This window comes from Thalassophryne amazonica, chromosome 2 (genome assembly GCF_902500255.1).
Source record: "Thalassophryne amazonica chromosome 2, fThaAma1.1, whole genome shotgun sequence".
NCBI lineage: Eukaryota > Metazoa > Chordata > Actinopteri > Batrachoidiformes > Batrachoididae > Thalassophryne > Thalassophryne amazonica.
The window spans coordinates 747682-768347 of record NC_047104.1 but is presented as its reverse complement, the minus strand read 5'-3'; the positions used below and the strand labels follow the sequence as shown (position 1 = coordinate 768347).

Genomic DNA, 20666 nt, shown 5'->3' with positions numbered 1-20666 from the left:
GTGCAGGACTACTTTGTGTCAAAAGGGTTTATAAGAAGTCTGTGGGTCACAGAGCTTTCTCTTATCATGCCCCTGTTCTGTGGAATGATCTCCCTGCATCAATAAAACAGTCAGATTCTGTGGAGACTTTCAAGTCCAGACTTAAGACGCACTTATTTTCCTTTTCATATGGCAGCATACTGGTACAGTATGTTTCTATGCTTTTTACTCTTAATTAATTTTATTAGTAAACGAAGCGGGCCGCGGCCTCAACTTTATCTAAAGTCTGGGTCTGTTAGTGAAGCTTAGGGCTAGTGGCCGGCGATCACATTAGTATTTCTTCTGTTTTGTTTAATGCTGACAAATTATACTGTATTTGTTGTCTTTCTGATGCCTGATTCTGTTTTTTCTCTCTGTTTAAGGTGCAGCTCCATCCAGAGATGGGTGTGGTGTCTGTTTCTGTAACCCTCCTGTCCTGTACACTGGCAACATTTCCTGTATATTCATTTTGTAAGTTGTTTTATAATTTATGTCTATATCATGGCCCAAGCAGAGGGTCACCCCTCTGAGTCTGGTCTGCTTGAGGTTTCTTCCTCTAATCATCAGAGGGAGTTTTTTCTTACCACTGTCACCTGTGTTCTTGCTCTGGGTTAGTTAGGTTAGCCTTTACTCATGTGAAGCGCCTTGAGGCAACTTTGTTGTGATTTGGTGCTATATAAATGAAATAAATTGAAATTTTTTTTAGAAAGTAATGAAAATGTCCTGGTTTTCATCGTTTTTCTTCTCTGAGCATCTTTGAGTAAACTTCAAGTATCACTTGAATATCTCATTGCTGGACTGAGTGCCCTGGTTTTCGGTAATCAAAATATGGTCACTCTACTGTACGACACCATGCTGGTGGGGGGGCTGATTAAGGATGAGGACTCAACCTACAGGGACGAGGTGCAGCGGCTGACCGAGTGGTGGAACAGGAACAATCCAACTCTTACTACACACACACATACACACAAAACAAGTGGCCATGAGCTTTAGTAGGCGCAACCCCCCCCCCCCCCCCCTTTGCATAAGAGGAGACTTTGTTGAGAGGGTTTCCACCTTCAAGTTACTGGGGACCCAAATCTCTGACGATCTCTCGAAGTCAGCAAACATCTGCCCTTGTGAAGAAGGCCCAGCAACGTCTCCACTTCCTGAGGGTCCTTACAAACTGCAGTCAAACCTACTTGTGACTTTTTCCGCGCCACGGTTGGCAGCGTGCCTGTGTGTGGTGTTTCTGTGTGATACGCTGGCTGCACAGTGGCTGACAGAAAGAGAGTGCAGAGGGTGACAAGAACTGCAGAAAAAGTGATGAGCTGTCCACTTCCACCTCAACCACAACCTGTTCAGCACGCTGCCCTTTGCTAAGAGGTACGAGGTCACACAGAGTAAAACCAGACAGTTTCTTCCCGTGAGCTGTTCGAACACTTCATATGCACCTTTAATATAACGGACATTCATTCATTCATTTCCTTTATTTACCCAGGTAAAAAACTCATTGAGATTGACATCTCTTTTCCAAGAGTGACCTGGCAAGGTCACTCTTGGAAGGACATGAATGCACGTGCACTTAACCTTGATGTGCAACACTGTACATGCCTTTCATTTCTTTGTTTGCCTACTTTTTTTTTTTTTTTTTAACTTCTGCACCTTACAGAAGTTGCTTTCAATCATTTCATTGTTCACGTGACTGCACAATGACAAAGATATCTTGAAGTCAACATGCAGAAATGTTTGATGCTGTAATTTACAGCTTTGAATATTGGATGACGCCTACGTTTAGATGACATCTTGAAAATATATCTGCTCACCTGTGGGCGTGGCATCCAGCACCTCGACGCCGTCACTGCTGCACGTCGTGTCGTGGACGCTCAGCTGCTGCAGCTGCTGGAGCAGCAGACGGCGTGCAACTTCTTCAGAGCGAAGACGCGCCTTGAATGCACAAACTTTGTCTTGTAATGTCTAAAATAAAGAAACAAATTAATGACGCCAAACATCAGTTATTCAGGAACACCAGGCATGAAGAAGCCATTTCCCCCGCCACGCTTTTCAGTTATGGAGGCCGTGCTTCCTGGTTTGTTTTACAATTTGACGGCAGCCGCAGAAAGAGCAGCACAAATGCTTTTGGGGTGTGTGCACGTTCTATTTGGTTTAAAAGGTGTGAAAACTGAGCACAAAGCTGATTCATCCAGTTCGACAGGCGTGTCGCCATCTGAACTTACCAGCAGCCATTAGTGGATGGACGGACACACACACACACACACACACACACACACACACACACAGGTCGATAACTATTTGGACAGGAACCCCCCCCGTCTCTGTATACCACAATGGAGGTGAACTGAAACAATCCAAATGTGTTTGTTGTGTCGACTTTCAGGTTTAACTCAAAGGAGTGAACAGATTTTGCACAAACTATTTAGGAACTACAGACATTTTTCCGTACTGTCAGTCTCTTTTCACCAGTAAATACAGACATTTCTTTAGAGAGGTCAGTGGACGGACACATTTCCAAGTCACTGAATATGTCTGAGTTCATTTTCAGCCTGATGCCATTTTTAAACTGCGTGTGGTTGATTTTAAAGAGGAACAAGATGAGTCTGCAGTTTAGTCTTTTAACCACTTTTTCCACTTGTACCATGTTCTCATTATGTTCTCATGTGGCTCTGGCCACACCCACCTCAGCGCCATTCCTGGATCACAGGCAGCCTGAAGGCTTAATGTTTTATTATCTGGCCAATTTTCTTAAATCCTCCAAACCGTGACTATCCAGGGTTGGGACCAGGAAGCAGAGTTGTAGTCTTACACACCTCTCTGCAGCTTCTCTCCCCCTGCCATCCCCGTACAGACGGTGCCTGCTCCCAGACCACCAATAACCAGTAAAAATCTATTTAACCATAAAAATTCAAAAAGAAAAAATAATATAGCACCTTCAACTGCACCACAGACAAACAGTTAAATGTGGTCTATTAAACATTAGGTCTCTATCTTCTAAGTCCCTGTTAGTAAATGATATAATAATTGATCAACATATTGATTTATTCTGCCTTACAGAAACCTGGTTACAGCAGGATGAATATGTTAGTTTAAATGAGTCAACACCCCCGAGTCACACTAACTGCCAGAATGCTCGTAGCATGGGCCGAGACGGAGGATTAGCAGCAATCTTCCATTCCAGCTTATTAATTTATCAAAGACCCAGACAGAGCTTTAATTCATTTGAAAGCTTGACTCTTAGTCTTGTCCATCCAAATTGGAAGTCCCAAAAACCAGTTTTATTTGTTGTTATCTATCGTCCACCTGGTCGTTACTGTGAGTTTCTCTGAATTTTCAGACCTTTTGTCTTAGTGCTTAGCTCAGATAAGATAATTATAGTGGGCGATTTTAACATCCACATAGATGCTGAGAATGACAGCCTCAACACTGCATTTAATCTATTATTAGATTCAGTTGGCTTCGCTCAAAATGTAAATAAGTCCACCCACCACTTTAACCACACTTTAGATCTTGTTTTGACTTATGGTATGGAAATTGAAGAATTAACAGTATTCCCTGAAAACCCCCTTCTGTCTGATCATTTCTTAATAATATTTACATTTACTTTAATGAACTACCCAGCAGTGGGAAATAAGTTTCATTACAGTAGAAGTCTTTCTGAAAGCGCTGTAACTAGGTTTAAGGGTATGATTTCTTCTTTGTTATGTTCTTCAATGCCATATACCAGCACAGTGCAGAGTAGCTACCTAAACTCTGTGAGTGAGATAGATTATCTCGTCAATAGTTTTACATCCTCATTGAGCACAACTTTGGATGCTGTAGCTCCTCTGAAAAAGAGAGCCTTAAATCAGAAATGCTTGACTCCGTGGTATAACTCACAAACTCGCAGCTTAAAGCAGATAACCCGTAAGTTGGAGAGGAAATGGCGTCTCACTAATTTAGAAGATCTTCACTTGCCCTGGAAAAAGTCTGTTGCTCTATAAAAAAGCCCTCCGTAAAGCTAGGACATCTTACTACTCATCACTAATTGAAGAAAATAAGAACAACCCCAGGTTTCTTTTCAGCACTGTAGCCAGGCTGACAGAGTCAGAGCTCTATTGAGCCGAGTATTCCTTTAACTTTAACTAGTAATGACTTCATGACTTTCTTTGCTAATAAAATTTTAACTATTAGAGAAAAAATTACTCATAACTGTTGTGTGGGCCGCTGAAGAGGAGGTACTGCTGGCCCACCACCAGAAGGCGCCCTGCCTGAAGTGCAGGCTTCAGGCACGAGAGGGCGCTGCCGCCTCAGGAACAAGCCGTGGTGACAGCTGTCACCCATCATCCGTGACATCTGGTATAAAAGCAGGAAGACACCTCCACCAAACTGCCGAGATATCATCTTCATCTGGAGGTAATACTCTCAGCCTTTTGTGATTTATAAATCTGTTATTGTGAGTGTTTGCAGGAGAACGGGTCGTTTTTGCGGAGGCTGTGCAAGACGGCGCTCCTTTTCATCTGAGACCGCTGCAACGTGTTGAGTGAGAGGTGGAGGTGGCATTCCCACCATTGTTACTGGGTGTTCACACACCCACCCTTTGACTGTCTTTTGCTTTCTGCCAGCAGTACCAGATCCGACACACCGGGAAGGTGGCCACCTGGGGACTCCGGGACTTGGCGGCTCCAGTATTCCTCGGGTTCAGGTGGCGGTGGAAATCGTGTGGTTCCGGTTCGTTTCCAGACGGGCGTCTCCTATCGTCGAGCCTGCCCACACGACACCTTTATTAATTGACTGTTGCACATTCTGAATCTGCTGTGTTTGGTTGTGACATTCACAACAGTAAAGTGTTATAATTTGACTCCTTCCATTGTCCGTTCATTTACGCCCCCTGTTGTGGGTCCTTGTCACTACACTTTCCCAACACATAACCATCCCAAAGACATATCGTTCTCTTTGGCTGCTTTCAGTAATGCCGGTATTTGGTTAGACTCTTTCTCTCTGATTGTTCTGTCTGAGTTATTTTCATTAGTTACTTCCTCCAAACCATCAACATGTCTATTAGACCCCATTCCTACCAGGCTGCTCAAGGAAGCCCTACCGTTAATTAATGCTTTGATCTTAAATATGATCAATCTATCTTTATTAGTTGGCTATGTACCACAGGCTTTTAAGGTGGCAGTAATTAAACCATTACTTAAAAAGCCATCACTTGACCCAGCTATCTTAGCTAATTATAGGCCAATCTCCAACCTTACTTTTCTCACAAAAATTCTTGAAAGGGTAGTTGTAAAACAGCTAACTGATCATCTGCAGAGGAATGGTCTATTTGAAGAGTTTCAGTCAGGTTTTAGAATTCATCATAGTACAGAAACAGCATTAGTGAAGGTTACAAATGATCTTCTTATGGCCTCAGACAGTGGACTCATCTCTGTGCTTGTTCTGTTAGACCTCAGTGCTGCTTTTGATACTGTTGACCATAAAATTTTATTACAGAGATTAGAGCATGCCATAGGTATTAAAGGCACTGCGCTGCGGTGGTTTGAATCATATTTATCTAATAGATTACAATTTGTTCATGTAAATGGGGAATCTTCTTCACAGACTAAGGTTAATTATGGAGTTCCACAAGGTTCTGTGCTAGGACCAATTTTATTCACTTTATACATGCTTCCCTTGGGCAGTATTATTAGACAGCATTGCTTAAATTTTCATTGTTACGCAGATGATACCCAGCTTTATCTATCCATGAAGCCAGAGGACACACACCAATTAGTTAAACTGCAGGAATGTCTTACAGACATAAAGACATGGATGACCTCTAATTTCCTGCTTTTAAACTCAGATAAAACTGAAGTTATTGTACTTGGCCCCACAAATCTTAGAAACATGGTGTCTAACCAGATCCTTACTCTGGATGGCATTACCCTGACCTCTAGTAATACTGTGAGAAATCTTGGAGTCATTTTTGATCAGGATATGTCATTCAATGCGCATATTAAACAAATATGTAGGACTGCTTTTTTGCATTTGCGCAATATCTCTAAAATTAGAAAGGTCTTGTCTCAGAGTGATGTTGAAAAACTAATTCATGCATTTATTTCCTCTAGGCTGGACTATTGTAATTCATTATTATCAGGTTGTCCTAAAAGTTCCCTGAAAAGCCTTCAGTTAATTCAAAATGCTGCAGCTAGAGTACTGACGGGGACTAGAAGGAGAGAGCATATCTCACCCATATTGGCCTCTCTTCATTGGCTTCCTGTTAATTCTAGAATAGAATTTAAAATTCTTCTTCTTACTTATAAGGTTTTGAATAATCAGGTCCCATCTTATCTTAGGGACCTCATAGTACCATATCACCCCAATAGAGCGCTTCGCTCTCAGACTGCAGACTTACTTGTAGTTCCTAGGGTTTGTAAGAGTAGAATGGCAGGCAGAGCCTTCAGCTTTCAGGCTCCTCTCCTGTGGAACCAGTTCCCAATTCAGATCAGGGAGACAGACACCCTCTCTACTTTTAAGATTAGGCTTAAAACTTTCCTTTTTGCTAAAGCTTACAGTTAGGGCTGGATCAGGTGACCCTGAACCATCCCTTAGTTATGCTGCTATAGACTTAGACTGCTGGGGGGTTCCCGTGATGCACTGAGTGTTTCTCTTTTTGCTCTGTATGCACCACTCTGCATTTAATCATTAGTGATTGATCTCTGCTTCCCTCCACAGCATGTCTTTTTCTTGGTTCTCTCCCTCAGCCCCAACCAGTCCCAGCAGAAGACTGCCCCTCCTTGAGCCTGGTTCTGCTGGAGGTTTCTTCCTGTTAAAAGGGAGTTTTTCCTTCCCACTGTTGCCAAGTGCTTGCTCACAGGGGGTCGTTTTGACAGTTGGGGTTTTTCTGTAATTATTGTATGGCTTTGCCTTACAATGTGAAGCGCCTTGGGGCAACTGTTTGTTGTGATTTGGCGCTATATAAATGAAATTGATTTGATTTGATTTATTACTCCGCTCTCTCCCTTCGGTCTTAGGCGAAGCCGCTTCCTTCTGGTCTTTACCTGGATGAGGAGCTGCTGGCTCGCGGAGTTTGGCTCGGCGAGCTCGGCGTTCAGAGAGGGGCGCTGTGAAAAAGCAGTAGTCGGCAGAGACAAGAAGGAGCCGTCATCGTCTCCATCACTCATCAGGAAATCCACTGAGCTTGCTACAAACAGAGGAAAGAGGAGATCACATAAAACACTTCATCTTTTTGTTAACCTGAGGCTGGGTTACTATAGAAATGAGTCATTTAGTTCAGATGTCACGCTGATATGCTCCATGTCCACATCCTTCTGAGCGATGACAAGGAAGTCCCAGAACCAATGGGATCTATAATTCCTGTTCTAGGTTCATGACGCCCTCCCATTAGGTTTTCCAAGCATTTAGGAGTGTGGCAAAAAAAAAAATCACCATTTGCTCCTCGGAACTCCTGTTTCTCAAGCCGAGCGTCCCTCACTTCATCCTCCGATTCTCCCTCACGTTGCCATGTGTATCTTTGACCACTCTAACCTGCTGCACATCCTTTCCAGCCCTGTCCCTTTGTCTGACCAATCAGTACAAGTCCTTTTTTCCTTCCTTACCGTTGTACTTGTACAATTTGTTAAATGCCTTTACTTCACTTTTCGCCTTACGCCGTATCTCCTTGCACTCCTGTCTATTTTCTTCATCTCTCCGACTATCCCAATTCTTTTTCTGCCAACCTCTTTCTCCTTATGCTTTCCTGGGCATCTTCATTCTGCCTCCAACTCTCCTTGTCTTCCTTCCTCTGTCCTAATGAGACATCCAGTACCTTTAAATCAGATTAAATTCGATAAAAACTTAACCACTCTAACAGAGCTGTAGCTCTTCACAGTTACACCAGCTCTTTTGGACACTTTACATTAAAATAACTTCATGACAACTAATTAATGTAAAAGGAGAATAACTGAACTAAATAGTTTTCCTGAATTAAGTCTTAAGCTCTGAATGAGCAGCTCAGTCTCCACGGAAACCAGCCTGGCTGGATAAGACCTGCCGACACGTTAACCTGCAGATACCGCAGGCTTGTTTGTCTGAGACCTTTGGTCTTATCAGCCAGAGAACAATCTGCACTCTGTTAGAAAATCTAAGCACTGAATGGACTTAAAGGGGAACAAACACTTTTTTAGAATTTGTTTGTGCATTCCTTGGTAAAAATTGTTATTCATACACTTGCAGAATGTTCGAGTGCAGTGTAAATAATATTTGAGGGTGATTCTTAGACTACGGGCACTTATTATGTCCTTTGATCATATTGTATGAAAAACAGAAAAAAGGGGAAATTTCACACTTTTATAGTTATCTTTACAATGAAAGTGTGTTAAGAAATTTGTTCTAGTAGTCTATGATGACTTTTTCACCTTTTTTCAGCATCATTATATGCAAATATTGTCGTTTTGTGCTTGTCCCACACCCAGACTTTTGATCTTCAATGATAAAAATGAATGGTAAAGAAACATTTTTTCTAATGTTTTAAAATATCTCTGAATAAAATATCAGTAAAATAATCAAAACATAATTTGGGTATTCAATGTCATACAACTGTTGTGATTTTTGTTAAACAAAATGTAGTTGTCCCACACTATTGCCGTAATTTCCACCACAACACTGTAATGTCCCTTTAAACAGTTTGTATGAAAGATTGTTTGGGTAGTTTCTATGGAGATAAACAGTGACATCAGAGCACATGTATATAGCGCCAAATCACAACAAACAGTTGCCCCAAGGCGCTTTATATTGTAAGGCAATGGTGTGGTGGAAATTACATTTACAAGGTCAATAGTGCCTGTAGTTAAAGAATCACCCTTGAATCATACAGTGGCTTGCAAAAGTATTCAGCCCCTTGGTATTTCACACATTTGAATTTGTTTATAACATTTTAAATACAAAAAGTAAATCAGGCTTCTCAATACAGAAATTAAAAAAATTATCTTTCTTAAAGTAAATCTCTACAACCTGATATAAATTAATTAAAAATATAAAAGCCAAGATGATGGGTTGCATAAGTAATCAGCCCCTTTGGTATAAAAAAAAAAAAATGTAAATAATCAGTTTTATTGCCAGTTTTCTTCAGACAAGTCAGGGGATGGATACATGAACATTTCCAAATCACTGAATATGTCTTGAACTTTATTTACATCAGTTATGAAGAAATACAAACAGTATGACACTCTGTGGTAAATCTGTGTGGAGTAGGCAGTTCACAAAAACTAAGTGACTGTGCAAGAAGGAGAAGAGTGAGGACAGCCACCAAGACACCCAGACAACCCAGAAGAAGTTTTAGGCTTCTGTGGCTGTGATTGGAGAAATTGCGCACAGTGCAAGTTTTGGATTTTATATCCCCAATTGTACAGCTTCATGATGAATCAATTCATCATGATAAATTGACGCCGTAATACGTGATAATGCCGGCCAGTCATCATCACGATGGCTGGCAGTGGTGGGGTGGGGGTGTTAGTCAGCCCCTCCTCACTATAGTCACAGGAAGGTGTCAACTGCTCTGTGAGAAGAGCAGCAGAAGATTCAGGAGACTGCAGAGAAAGAAGCAATGACTATCTGAGCAAATTCAGAGGCCAGGTTGTCAACCTTATCAGACAAGTTAAAGTCATGGGCACCCTTCTTCGCCGTAGCACTAAGGTGCTCAGCATGTGGTCGCTGACGTGAGTGTGGTGCCAGTGTCACAGAGGACATCTCTGCCTCAAGCCTGGACAGTCTAGCCAATCTGTCAGTCAATGGCACAGAAACACAGTTGAAGGAAGCATTGTCTGTGAGTGCTTGTTTCAAGTGTCCATGTCTGAGACAGGATGGGCATAAAGTATGGCCATCTTCTGGGCTCAGAGGCGCCAGACAGCTATTACACATATGCACCAATGCAGTAGACATTAGCACGTGCGGGTGCAGCAGTAACAGAGACAAAATTTTGGGGTGCAGCAAGCGAGAGCACTCAGTGTCCCAGGCTCACACCCAGATGTTAATTCTAAGAGCAGTAGTGAGCGGTGGCACTCACAGCCCACAAACTGACAAGAGGTGTTACAAATGTAAGCCACCAAATGGCAAAGTAGCCCTGAGCTACTGTGGAAAGCTACACACAGAGCAGTGGGCAAACACAGCCTGTGACAAAACAAGTGCTGTAGGAAAAGAGCTAAAAACACTCTCTTTGTGGCCCACTCTTGGGCCAACTGTGCTGGAAATTATTAATCGCTCATTAACTTCTGGATCTGTTCCTAAGTGTCACAAATCTGCAGTGATTAAACCATTACTTAAGAAATCTAATCATGACCCTCGTGTATTGAAAAACTATCAGCCGATATCAAATCTATCATTTTGGTCTAAAATTCTGGAAAAAGTGGTTTCACGACAGCTCGTAGACTATCTTACTGAGAATAATCTCTGAGTCACTGCAGTCTGCTTTCAGAAAATATCATTCCACAGAGACGACTCTCACTAAAGTGGTGAATGATCTTCTGCTTGCAATGGATTTGGACACCACTACGGTTCTGGTGCTGTTAGACCTCAGTGCTGCGTTTGATACCGTGGATCATCATATTCTACTCGATAGGCTGGACAATCATTTTGGGATTACTGGGACTGCGCTTGCATGGTTGACATCATACCTGACCAGTTGTTCTCACTGTTTTGTACCATTAAAACTACCTCTAAGCTTAGTGACATGAAATTTGGGGTTCCACAGGGGTCCGTCTTAGGCTTTTCTCCCTTTATATAGCACCCCTTGGGCACATATTGTGGCATTTTGGGGTTACCTTTCACTGCTATGCAGATGATACTCAGTTATATATGCTGATAACTACTGGTCATCTCATCTACATAAAATCCTTAGAAGACTGCCTTGCATCATTGAGATGCTGGATGTCTAGAAACTTCCTACTTTCAAATTCTGATAAGACTGAAATGATGGTTCTGGGTCCAGCGAGATATTAGCATCAATTTGACCAGCTAACGCTGAGCCTAGGTTCATGTGTCATACATCACACTGACAAAGTGAGGAACCTTGGGGTAATTTTTGATCCTACGTTGTCCTTTGACCTCCACATTAGAAATATTACGAGGACTACTTTCTTCCACCTGCAAAATATAGTGAAGATTCGTCCCATCCTGTCTATGGCTGATGCTGAGACCCTGATTCATGTGTTTGTCTCTTCTAGATTGGACCACTGCAATGTTCTATTTTCTGGTTTACCGCAGTCCAGCATTAGGGCTCTCCAATTGGTTCAAAATGCTGCAGCCAGACTTCTGACATGAAGCAGAAAGTTTGACCACATTACACCCGTTTTGGCGTCTCTTCACTGGCTTCCTGTCCCAGTGAGATCAGATTTTAAGGTTCTGCTACTAACCTATAAAATTATTCATGGACTGGCACCTCCCTACCTCGCTGACCTAATTAAACCCTATGTACCGGCGTGGGTTTTGCATTCACAAGGTGCAGGACTACTTAGCGTCCCTAGGGTGAATAAAGAGTCTGCAGGTCATAGATCTTTCTCTTATCGTGCCCCTGTTCTGTGGAATGATCTCCCTGCACCAATCAAACAGTCAGATTCTGTGGAGACTTTCAAGTCCAGCATACCGGCATAGTATGTTACTATGCTTTTTACTCTTAATTCATTTTGTTAGGAAATTGCGCAGGCCATAGGGCTGCAGCTATCGATTAGTTTAGTAATTGCGTATTCTATTGATTATTCTGGCGACTAATCAAGATAAAAAGTACTTTTGCGTTTTTAAACATCATCAATAGTCCAGGGCTCTCCCTAAGCAATGGCACAATGATGTTGCACTAAAGCATTGACATTTTGATGAAATGGCGATGGGATGTGTCTGTTTTGTTTTATTAACCATTTTAAAGTTTTCTTTTTTTATGTTGGTGGACTGGGTCCCTGCATGATTTTTTTTTTTAAATCCCTCTTTATGATTCAGCAGATGCATATCAGCTGGAGGTTGAACATGCAAGCCTCAATGCCAGTTTTTTATTTTGTTACAGTGTTTGTGAAGCGTTGCGAAAATTAACGAATAACGAAAATTAAAAAGCGAAACATTCAGTGAGAGTCTGAGCAAAACAGTTGAAAGAGTGGACTTTTGCTGAGAGGATGGTCTTTCTGAAACTGTTTGTCAGCCTGTTGTAGCGTTTTTAATTTAAATCTTTATGCCTCCACACAAGAGCACCAAAATAATGTATCGATATTAATAAATTTATTGGAATAAATTTATTAATTATTTACTGAATCGCCTCACACCGGCGTGCCAGAATAATGTAGCATTTATTTTTATTTATTCGTTTATTTTATTTGGAGACACTTTGCTTTACAGATATTCAGGGCTCGCAACGGGGACCAAACACATTTATTTAATAAAATAAGTTTAGTACTGAATCGGCTCACACACGGGGAACCAGAGGCATGTAGCAATTTATAGTGAATAAGTAGTTAAACTCCCAAATCAAATTAGACTGGGCTAGGCCCAATGTAATGGGTCACCAAAATAATTAATTTAGGGTTTAATACTTATTTAATCAGTAATGGGGCACCACCTATTTTTGATTTTATATAGCACAAGTACTATAATTTAAACATTAATCCATCAGTCTCAAATGAATTAAGCCATCTTGACTTAATTTAATCTCTGATCTGAAAGTCATGAATTCTGACGATACGGTTGACCAAAAGCTTCCTTCTGTACACAAAATAAACCACAGTAGAAAATATTTACAATTTATTTACAATTTATACAAGACGAACATTTTACTGGCATTTACTGGACAGTGATTGAAAATAGGTTCATTCATGGAAACAATTTTCTTACTCATGAGACGTTGGAAGAAAGAGGTGAAGCTTAAAACTTTAGGTAAATAAATCTGATTGGAATTTAGTGATGAAAAAAATATTACATGAATGTTGTAAAAGAAAAAGGATGAGCCACCTGTATCCACTGACAACAAACTTCTTTCATGGAGCCTCGACTGGGTCAGTTAGCAGCTGTTGGAGGGTTGGTTCTGTCCGTCCGTTGTCGATATTTCTGCTCTGGGCAGCATGAGCTCACCTGGGTCTGAGGGACTGACTCAGAGGTGTCCCCGAGTGATCCCAGGGCTTGGGTCGGCTGGCTTTGCCCGCAGTTCACTGCTGGTTTGAAATCAGCTCTGTTGTCAGCTTGCAGGAACCCAGAGGTAGAAGCTGTTTGTTGAAAATGGTGTCTGGTAGCTTAAAAATTGTTGGAGCCAAATTAAAGTTTTTGTGAATTAAAAAAATAAAACTTTAAAAGCGTTGAAAATTATGAAAAGGAGAAGTCGCTTTTCTGTAAATTCGCTCTTAATTTGAAAAGCTCAGCTCGGAAGTTCTCTTAAAAATTCAAAAGACTTGACGCACCTTAAAGCGTCAGGTTAAAATTTTGCCAAAAGGAAAGAATGAATGAATGAAAGAATGCCACGTGGTAGCTTAGCAATGGTTAGCAATGGGCTCCTGGCCCAAAATAAAATTAAGCGTTAAGGAAGAGAGAAGAAAGAGTTGCCGGCGGAGAAGAGAGCAAAGACTCTGTTCTAACTTTTAAAGGGGACTGATGTCACCAAACTCTGCCCATTTCGGGTGTGTGTAATCTCACAGGGTCTTCATGTCCTCAGAACAGACTCAAAAGTTTCAACTATTTAAACACAATTAATTTGAAATACTATTTGTTCTAAGACACTCAAATGGACACATCATTATTAATAGACACTTGAACACATCCTTTGGATAAACAGAGTACTTCAACATCAGCATCAACATTTTAGATAATGCAGGAAGATTCACTTAGATACATCAGTTGCAAGGAGCACATATCAATAGACTGGAATGATTACATGCAAAGCATTTTGTTTGAATAATAAATGCAACCAACATTATTAAGTCTTTAGATATCAAAGAAAGAAATACTGATCTCAAATTTTATTTCAAACCAAAGGTCTTTTATTTGCTTTAAACTCAAGATAAAAGCTGATTGTCAAGACAAAGTTTACGACCACTGGTGGTTGGCTCTCACAGCGGTATTGTATCACTTCCTGTTCCGGAGCACAGCGGTGTTTTTCTGTATCTGTTAGCTGTTTAATCTGCGCAGTTAGATTGATCTAGTTATCTAGATAACGATTTGTTTCCCAGTGTAATCTTCACGTGTCTTAACTAAAGCACTCCTTCTGCTGAATCACCTCTAAATTATTTGCACATTATTCACTTTGCGTGTTTTTAGGAATCCGCTAGCTTAGCGCAGCTACTAGCTCTTAGCCGATTTAGCATGGCGGCTTCTCCTGTCTCACCTGCACTTTTCTGCTCTGGGTGTGAAATGTTTAGTTATTCCTCGGCCTTCTTTAGCAGTAACGGTACTTGTAATAAGTGTAGCTTATTCATAGCTTTGGAGGCCAGGCTGGGCGAATTGGAGACTCGGCTCCGCACCGTGGAAAATTCTACAGCTAGCCAGGCCTCTGTAGTCGGTGCAGACCAAGGTAGCTTAGCCGCCGTTAGTTTCCCTCTGGCAGATCCCGAGCAGTCGGGAAAGCAGGCCGACTGGGTGACTGTGAGAAGGAAGCGTAGTTCTAAACAGAAGCCCCGTGTACACCGCCAATCCGTTCACATTTCTAACCGTTTTTCCCCACTCGACGACACACCCGCCGAGGATCAAACTCTGGTTATTGGCGACTCTGTTTTGAGAAATGTGAAGTTAGCGACACCAGCAACCATAGTCAATTGTCTTCCGGGGGCCAGAGCAGGCGACACTGAAGGAAATTTGAAACTGCTGGCTAAGGCTAAGCGTAAATTTGGTAAGATTGTAATTCACGTCGGCAGTAATGACACCCGGTTACGCCAATCGGAGGTCACTAAAATTATCATTGAATCGGTGTGTAACTTTGCAAAAACAATGTCGGACTCTGTAGTTTTCTCTGGGCCCCTCCCCAATCGGACCGGGAGTGACATGTTTAGCCGCATGTTCTCCTTGAATTGCTGGCTGTCTGAGTGGTGTCCAAAAAATGAGGTGGGCTTCATAGATAATTGGCAAAGCTTCTGGGGAAAAGCTTCCATCCCACTTTGGATGGAGCAGCTCTCATTTCTAGAAATCTGGCCAATTTTCTTAAATCCTCCAAACCGTGACTATCCAGGGTTGGGACCAGGAAGCAGAGTTGTAGTCTTACACACCTCTCTGCAGCTTCTCTCCCCTTGCCATCCCCTCATTACCCCATCCCCGTAGAGACGGTGTCTGCTCCCAGACCACCAATAACCAGCAAAAATCTATTTAAGCATAAAAATTCAAAAAGAAAAAATAATATAGCACCTTCAACTGCACCACAGAATAAAACAGTTAAATGTGGTCTATTAAACATTAGGTCTCTCTCTTCTAAGTCCCTGTTGGTAAATGATATAATAATTGATCAACATATTGATTTATTCTGCCTTACAGAAACCTGGTTACAGCAGGATGAATATGTTAGTTTAAATGAGTCAAAACCCCCGAGTCACACTAACTGTCAGAATGCTCGTAGCACGGGCCGAGAAGGAGGATTAGCAGCAATCTTCCATTCCAGCTTATTAATTAATCAAAAACCCAGACAGAGCTTTAATTCATTTGAAAGCTTGACTCTTAGTCTTGTCCATCCAAATTGGAAGTCCCAAAAATCAGTTTTATTTGTTGCTATCTATCGTCCACCTGGTCGTTACTGTGAGTTTCTCTGAATTTTCAGACCTTTTGTCTGACTTGGTGCTTAGCTCAGATAAGATAATTATAGTGGGCGATTTTAACATCCACACAGATGCTGAGAATGACAGCCTCAACACTGCATTTAATCTATTATTAGACTCTACTGGCTTTGCTCAAAATGTAAATGACTCCACCCACCACTTTAATCATATCTTAGATCTTGTTCTGACTTATGGTATGGAAATAGAAGACTTAACAGTATTCCTTGAAAACTCCCTTCTGTCTGATCATTTCTTAACAACATTTACATTTACTCTGATGGACTACCCAGCAGTGGGGAATAAGTTTCATTACACTAGAAGTCTTTCAGAAAGCACTGTAACTAGGTTTAAGGATATGATTCCTTCTTTATGTTCTCTAATGCCATATACCAACACAGTGCAGAGTAGCTACCTAAACTCTGTAAGTGAGATAGAGTATCTCGTCAATAGTTTTACATCCTCATTGAAGACAACTTTGGATGCTGTAGCTCCTCTGAAAAAGAGAGCTTTAAATCAGAAGTGCCTGACTCCGTGGTATAACTCAAACTCATAGCTTAAAGCAGATAACCCATAAGTTGGAGAGGAAATGGCGTCTCACTAATTTAGAAGATCTTCACTTAGCCTGGAAAAAATAGTCTGTTGCTCTATAAAAAAGCCCTCCGTAAAGCTAGGACATCTTTCTACTCATCACGCTTCACTCTCAGACTGCAGGCTTACTTGTAGTTCCTAGGGTTTGTAAGAGTAGAATGGGAGGCAGAGCCTTCAGCTTTCAGGCTCCTCTCCTGTGGAACCAGCTCCCAATTCAGATCAGGGAGACAGACACCCTCTCTACTTTTAAGATTAGGCTTAAAACTTTCCTTTTTGCTAAAGCTTATAGTTAGGGCTGGATCAGGTGACCCTGAACCATCCCTTAGTTATGCTGCTATAGACGTAGACTGCTGGGGGGTTCCCATGATGCACTGTTTTTCTCTTTTTGCTCTGTATGCACCACTCTGCATTTAATCATTAGTGATCGATCTCTGCTCCCCTCCACAGCATGTCTTTTTCCTGGTTCTCTCCCTCAGCCCCAACCAGTCCCAGCAGAAGACTGCCCCTCCCTGAGCCTGGTTCTGCTGGAGGTTTCTTCCTGTTAAAAGGGAGTTTTTCCTTCCCACTGTAGCCAAGTGCTTGCTCACAGGGGGTCGTTTTGACCGTTGGGGTTTTACATAATTATTGTATGGCCTTGCCTTACAATATAAAGCGCCTTGGGGCAACTGTTTGTTGTGATTTGGCGCTATATAAAAAAAAATTGATTGATTGATTGATGGGGGGAAGGTTTTGCAGGCTTGAGAGGTTCCTGTCTTAGTTTGATCGTAACGTTTGGGTTTTCCGGCCTGGAGAAGCTCAGATTCTGACGTGAAGCCATTATAATGTCACGTAATTCATAATGACCGAAACTTCACTGATAAAAATGAGGGCTTTTCTTTGAAGAACTTTGAATTATAATCTTGTTTTTCTCTGCTGAAGCAGTGTTGGACCGTCGGGGGATGTCTCCAAAACTTATCTGAAGATCTCCAGATGACTTAGGAATTTCTCAACTGGGGTGGAAACGCAGTCTCTGTCTCAAGTGGGTTTTTGTGGTTGAGAGAGGATTAATATATTTTATTTAAATCAGGGCGGATCGAGGCCATCAAGCTACAGTGTCTGGGGACGGAGCTGTAGCTCTGTTAGGGGCTCCCCTCACACCGGGCAGAGAGACAGCAGCTGGGCTGACTGTTTTTTGTTAAAAATAGACAAATGCACTGTTTTGCTTTAAATGCGCAGTAGGTCTATGTGGACCATCTGTTGTGGTTTGCCCCTGGTCCTGCCTGATCTGCTGGCTTCTGTCTTTGTCTGTGTTTTCAGGTGAAGCTGAGGTGGAGCTACTGGGTGAATTTGCTGGTGGCTTGGTGCGTCTGTTGTGTGTGATGTCAGAGCTCTGCTGCCGGCTGTCGAGCTGCACTTGGGCTCCGCCCCATCTGTCAAGTCAGCACGTGGAATGGACAGAGTGGTGTTTCACGGCTCATAGGCATTTTCACTGACTGAGTGCTCACAGCTGACTTTCATCTCATCACTGTTCCAGATTTAACTCTGGACATATCGCGGGTTTGGGGCCAGAATCTGCTGCTTTCCTCCTGAAGAACCTCCGCGTTCCTGTGGGTTGGAGCCAGGTTGCCTCGGGTTCCCAGCTGTGTCATGCCATTGCTCCCAGCCGGTAACCTGGTCTTATGTTGTCTTAGTGTTCTTTGTTTGGCGTTCCATCGCCACAGATGGAGCTCATCTCACTTTGCAAGTTTTTTCCGCTGTGAGCCTTCGAGCTCATTAATTTTTCCTGCTGCGTTTTTACGGACTGGAGTCTTCGCGCTCTGTACGTTCTGTTGCAACTCCTCTGCTGTGGGCTCCCATGTTCATGAAAGTATCTGATCGTGTTTTTTTCCACTGCCACTTCCAGGAACAGTATGTAACCAGTTTTGTTTTTCCTCCTGGGGTTTTCCGGGCTTTAGAGAGCACCTGTCAAGTGGAGCTTCCAGGCCCTGGACTTCGACCGTCTACCTGCCGTTGTGCTTAAACCTTGATGTAATCTACTGGCTGCCTGGTGTGTTTTTCACCCGCTGCACCTCGCATTAATCAGCTGCTAATTATCAGAGCCCGTTATTGTCCGCGTGGCTTCGTGATCAGCGGTTATTCTGTTATCAGAGTTTATTCACGTCAGCGCCGTTTCTGAAACAGTCTGCACTGTAATGTAGTTTTTCTACTGACTGAACTGTTCAGTTATTTTGTGCCTTCAGTGATCAGATGCACTAACTGATCACCACGCAGCTGCTGAGCCGCTGTTCTGACTCTGCTTTAGCACCTCAGCCGTCACCTGACTCTGTCTGCCAGCCACATGGACACGCCTCTGGGGAGTGTCATGCCGAACTGAAATTCTGAACACACCGAGACTTTGATCCTGAACTTTGATTTTGAACTATATTCTCATTTTGAACTGCAACTGAACTTCGATCCTGAATTCTATCACTGAAGGAACTATTTAAGTTTAGTGTTGATTTCCATGTCCAGATGCGTGTCCAAGTGCACCTGCACAGTCTCGCCAGCCCTCTCGTCTCCCTTGCAGTACATCCAGTCCCAGTAGCTCCGCAGGCTCGCTTCACCTGGTTCCAGTCCTGTTGCCCTGTCTGTCCCGTCAGTCAAGGTCCTCCTGGTTTTGTGCTTCCACTGCGCAGTCCCCCTTGTTCAATAAACTTTTGGTTATACTTCCTTGTCTGCCTTACTGTTCCTGCATTTGGGTCTAACTCCAAAACCCGGTCACAAACCGTAACACCGTCTTTCTCTTAAAAGGCTATTTTTTTTTTTTACTCTGTGTGTTGTATTGGAAAGGTGTAGCTATCGTTGCTAATTTGAATAGCTGTTATGCTCTAGTCTTCTTCTGTTTTTCTTTTCTGGAGACACTGCAGCACCACACACAGGTCTGGCATATGTACTACAATGTTAAACGAAGCTTTGAGGCACAGAATTTGCCTCGAACATTTTTTGTAATCGAATTATTTCAATTCAATTTTTTTCAATTTTTTTTTTATATAGCGCCAAATCACAACAAACAGTTGCCCCAAGGCGCTTTATATTGTAAGGCAAGGCCATACAATAATGATGTAAAACCCCAACGGTCAAAACGACCCCCTGTGAGCAAGCACTTGGCTACAGTGGGAAGGAAAAACTCCCTTTTAACAGGAAGAAACCTCCAGCAGAACCAGGCTCAGGGAGGGGCAGTCTTCTGCTGGGACTGGTTGGGGCTGAGGGAGAGAACCAGGAAAAAGACATGCTGTGGAGGGGAGCAGAGATCGATCACTAATGATTAAATGCAGAGTGGTGCATACAGAGCAAAAAGAGAAAGAAACAGTGCATCATGGGAACCCCCCAGCAGTCTACGTCTATAGCAGCATAACTAAGGGATGGTTCAGGGTCACCTGATCCAGCCCTAACTATAAGCTTTAGCAAAAAGGAAAGTTTTAAGCCTAATCTTAAAAGTAGAGAGGGTGTCTGTCTCCCTGATCTGAATTGGGAGCTGGTTCCACAGGAGAGGAGCCTGAAAGCTGAAGGCTCTGCCTCCCATTCTACTCTTACAAACCCTAGGAACTACAAGTAAGCCTGCAGTCTGAGAGCGAAGCGCTCTATTGGGGTGATATGGTACTACGAGGTCCCTAAGATAAGATGGGACCTGATTATTCAAAACCTTATAAGTAAGAAGAAGAATTTTAAATTCTATTCTAGAATTAACAGGAAGCCAATGAAGAGAGGCCAATATGGGTGAGATATGCTCTCTCCTTCTAGTCCCCGTCAGTACTCTAGCTGCAGCATTTTGAATTAACTGAAGGCTTTTTAGGGAACTTTTAGGACAACCTGATAATAATGAATTACAATAGTCCAGCCTAGAGGAAATAAATGCATGAATTAGTTTTTCAGCATCACTCTGAGACAAGACCTTTCTGATTTTAGAGATATTGCGTAAATGCAAAAAAGCAGTCCTACATATTTGTTTAATATGCACTTTGAATGACATATCCTGATCAAAAATGACTCCAAGATTTCTCACAGTATTACTAGAGGTCAGGGTAATGCCATCCAGAGTAAGGATCTGGTTAGACACCATGTTTCTAAGATTTGTGGGGCCAAGTACAATAACTTAAGTTTTATCTGAGTTTAAAAGCAGGAAATTAGAGGTCATCCATGTCTTTATGTCTGTAAGACAATCCTGCAGTTTAGCTAATTGGTGTGTGTCCTCTGGCTTCATGGATAGATAAAGCTGGGTATCATCTGCGTAACAATGAAAATTTAAGCAATACCGTCTAATAATACTGCCTAAGGGAAGCATGTATAAAGTGAATAAAATTGGTCCTAGCACAGAACCTTGTGGAA

The 20666-nt window shown here is 42.3% G+C and overlaps 1 protein-coding gene across 3 annotated transcripts in view; it reads right to left on the bottom strand.

The window, feature by feature from the left end:
- Nucleotides 1-20666, bottom strand: part of kifc3 (kinesin family member C3) — a 203991-nt gene that overhangs the window by 68666 nt on the left and 114659 nt on the right. For all 3 annotated transcript variants that reach the window (XM_034182888.1, XM_034182872.1, XM_034182880.1), the window contains exons 3-4: nucleotides 7035-7177; nucleotides 1824-1974 (exon numbers count right to left, since the gene is read on the bottom strand). In XM_034182888.1, coding sequence (XP_034038779.1) covers nucleotides 1824-1974; nucleotides 7035-7177 — 294 coding nt within the window. The remainder of the gene's footprint in view (nucleotides 1-1823; nucleotides 1975-7034; nucleotides 7178-20666) is intronic.